The sequence below is a fragment of the Oncorhynchus masou genome, chromosome 25, assembly GCF_036934945.1.
Source record: "Oncorhynchus masou masou isolate Uvic2021 chromosome 25, UVic_Omas_1.1, whole genome shotgun sequence".
Classification (NCBI taxonomy): Eukaryota; Metazoa; Chordata; class Actinopteri; order Salmoniformes; family Salmonidae; genus Oncorhynchus; species Oncorhynchus masou.
Window position 1 is genome coordinate 11034051 of NC_088236.1, and position 3690 is coordinate 11037740.

The 3690-nt window shown below is 40.8% G+C and overlaps 1 protein-coding gene across 1 annotated transcript; it reads left to right on the plus strand.

The window, feature by feature from the left end:
* Positions 1 to 266: 266 nt before the first annotated feature.
* LOC135513776 (interleukin-1 beta-like) lies at positions 267 to 3349 on the plus strand. Its single transcript, XM_064936691.1, has 6 exons — positions 267 to 370; positions 647 to 698; positions 886 to 1087; positions 1474 to 1644; positions 1971 to 2107; positions 2632 to 3349. Exons 2-6 carry the CDS (start codon positions 666 to 668, stop codon positions 2860 to 2862), a joined length of 774 nt encoding a protein of 257 aa, XP_064792763.1. The 5' UTR covers positions 267 to 370; positions 647 to 665; the 3' UTR covers positions 2863 to 3349.
* Positions 3350 to 3690: the final 341 nt, after the last annotated feature.

Genomic DNA, 3690 nt, shown 5'->3' on the forward strand with positions numbered 1-3690 from the left:
CAAGAACAGCATGAAAACACAATTCTTTGAATAAAGTATATTGGCAATATTACAAAACAATTACACCCCATCCCCCCATCCTGTTGGGTGTGAGTCCAGTATTTCATCACCAAAGTCATTAAAAAATACCTTGTCACTCATTGGTCTGGTGAGACTAAAGCATCGTCCTTCCTCCTGTGTGCGTAGAGGGGAATTTCTGGAGAGTGTGCCCAGGATGTATATAAGGCATACAGGTTACCACATGTAGTCAGAAAACATTGGTTCAGAGAACAAGTTGGGACTCACAACAAGGACCAAGGACTAGAAACAAGACGTTAATACCTACTATCTACAAACTACAAAACAGCCAACTGCAAACCTATTCATCCAGGTAAATGTAGTGTGTTTTTATTCACATTGGCAACCATAAACGTACTCTTTCTGTATGGCTGACCATGTATTATGTTGTCGATCTGTTGTGGCAGAGTCTTTATTTCTATATAGTGTTTAGTAAAAACTTTTCTTTAGGACTAACTGTATATTGATTGCCTGTTTACACCAGATCTCTGAATGTGTTTTCAGATCTTGGCCATCTTTAAGCAACTGACTAAGCATGATACAATCTATGATGGACAGGAGTTTTAAAATATCTGTTTTTATTTTCCAGATCTAACTACAAAGACAATATGGAATTTGAGTCAAACTGCAGTTTAATGAAGGTGAGTCCCAACTTAGACATGATGATAAGACAGACCTACAATATTCAGGCATGACAGACATTCAAATGTTATTATACAGTAAATGTTAAAACAGAAGAAAGGAACAAAACAGACTAACCACCATTCTCCATACACTGATGCAACAATGTTAGATGAATGTTAAATCGACTTTCTCTGTCCTGGTCAGAACACCTCTGCCAGTGTAGCATGGAGCTCCAAACTGCCTCAGGGTCTGGATGTGGAGATATCCCATCACCCCATCACCCTGCGCTGTGTGGCCAACCTCATCATCGCCATGGAGAGGCTAAATGGCGGCAAGGGGTTTACCCTGGGAACCAAGTTCAGAGAGGAGAACCTGTTAAATTTCTTGCTAGAGAGTGCAGTGGAAGGTAGGTCAAAGATCACTGGACTGTATTATAGAAGCCCCTTCGGGGCTAGCCTGGCCCCATATCTGATTGTACTGTCTTGCTTCTGATGACAATGACCATAGGAGTTGACAAGACAGCACAAACAGAACGGGGTATTTTCAATGTGTACCACTATAATACCATTAGCTATCACCATTGGGCTATGTTCCAATGTTCACACTATAGAATAGCACTTAGAATGCATGCCCAACACATTGTTTAATTCTAACTGGCATACTGCTTGTGTGGATATCTTAGCACAACTCACGGACTAGTAGTTCTGGAATTCAATCAAGCGTATTTATTCAATCATTCACTCATCTCCTACATGCTTTCTCCTCTCTCTCTCTCCTCATCAAAACATATAGTGTTGGAGTTGGAGTCGGCGCGCACTGAAGCCTTCAGCAGAGCAGGGTTCAGCAGTAAAGGAGAGTACGAGTGTAGTGTCACTGACTCTGAGAATAAGTCCTGGGTGCTCAACGAAGGGTCTATGGAGCTGCATGCTATGATGCTGCAGGGAGGCAGCAGCTACCATAAAGGTATGTTAACAACCAAGGCTCAGTCCCAATTTGCATGTGTCTTAACATAGTGCGTTACATTTTGCCAAAGACTTTTAAGTGTGTTCTTTGGCGACCATAGATCGTTAAATGAATGAATTACAATTTGCCTTGGGGCACTAAGCAGTGGCACTTCCTATGAATCTGAAATAATTGGAAAGGTTAGGTATCTATGAGCTATATGAGATTCAGTGGAGAGGTTAAAACCAACCCCACCCTGAGACTACAGATAGGTAGCGTACTTAGTTCACAGTTGAGTTCTGATGAATGATGCTGACTGACTCTCTTCTCCTTTCCTCTGTCCTCAGTGCATTTGAACCTGTCTACGTACATCACGCCTTTCCCCAGTGAGACTAAAGCAAGACCTGTAGCCCTGGGCATCAAGGGATCCAACCTCTACCTATCCTGCATCACATCAGAAGGCATGCCCACCCTGCACCTCGAGGTAAATAGCACTACTACTGCTGAATATATTGTGATTCAGTATTGATAGATAGGATAATTGGCTGTTGAGGCTGGAGTTGTTTGAGTCAGACCTGGACCGTATCATGCATCACGTAGAGATGGCCATGGAGATGGTGTCTGAGCTGAACAATGCTGACATCATCACATTGTGTCTGAATCATATGTGGAATGTAAAAGGTTGAGTTGCAGTGTAATTAAAGGAAACTGCCAGAGAGACCAAGAGAGACCGACCCAGGTGAAATGTGACTGGGAATAGGATACAGCGAGGATGACAATGAATTAGTCCTGGAGAGTGACCGTGTGTCGGCTTGTTCCAACCAATGATGTGTTGATTATATAAGTCATTGGTTCCAACAGCCACAAACTCAAACCAATAGCCAGAGTAACATTTCTATCCACCCCTGGTGTATGACATTTGACCTTTAAGTCAGTTTTGAGTCAGACCATTGATATTAACTCCCTGACCATCTATCTCTCTCTCTCTCTCTCTCTCTCTCTCTCCAGGAGGTGGCAGACAAGGAGCAGCTGAAGTCCATCAACCATGAGAGCGACATGGTACGCTTCCTCTTCTACAAACAGGACACCGGAGTTAACATCAGTACCCTGGAGTCTGCCCATTACAGGAACTGGTTCATCAGCACGGCCCTACAGCAGGACAACACCAAGATGGTGAACATGTGCCAGAGGGAAACCTCCAACCGCAACACCACAATCATTATCCAGCGCCACAACTAAGGTGGGTGCCGAAACGGACACCACAGATCTCTCATAGAGATCCTATATAATTCAATGTTATTTTTATGTGGCCAGGGCTGGATTTTCACTTTCTGTACGTCTAAAGATTAGGTGTATGTTTGTAAGACACAATAACGTCTTCGGGTTGTATGTATGTATGTGTGTACTACTAGAGCAATTCACCATTGTGGTGTATTGACTTGGTCAAATTTTACCACAAGATGTCGCCGTTGAGTCAGATTGTGGCAAGCGCCCATGATATTTATTGTACCTTATTTATTGTTGAAAGCCAAAATGAACGTATTCCTTACTGTAATTACATTTCTACTAATCATAATATTGTTCTACTATTTATTAATGTATTTATATTTCAGTGATTATACTTATTTATCATTGTATTTATTTGTCAATATGTTGATGTTGCACTTATTCATTGATGCATGCAAACATTTGAATTGTCCTACATATGTGCTCTTTTGAATAAATATTCAAATGAAAATTGATATTCTCTGTCATCGATTATTATGGTTGGCTACTGTAATAACATGGTTATGTAAAGAATCAGACAACATCCATCAAATACCAGAACCACAACAAGAACAAATATGAGAGGTATACCTACATTATACCAGTAATAATATCAGTGGTGTAAAGTTAAACTACTTTAAAGTACTACTTAAGTCGTTTTCTGGGGTATCTGTACTTCAGTACTTATATTTTTGACAACTTTTCCTTTTACTTCAATACATTCCTAACGAAAATACTGTACCTTTTACTCCATACATACATTTTCCCTGACACCCAAAAGTACTTGTTATATTTTGAAAA

Coding starts and splice junctions, on each gene's coding strand:
- LOC135513776 (XM_064936691.1), top strand. CDS start 666: ATGGAATTTGAGTCAAACTGCAGTTTAATGAAG. Junction 699..885: donor CAAACTGCAGTTTAATGAAG/GTGAGTCCCAAC, acceptor TGTCCTGGTCAG/AACACCTCTGCCAGTGTAGC. Junction 1,088..1,473: donor GCTAGAGAGTGCAGTGGAAG/GTAGGTCAAAGA, acceptor CAAAACATATAG/TGTTGGAGTTGGAGTCGGCG.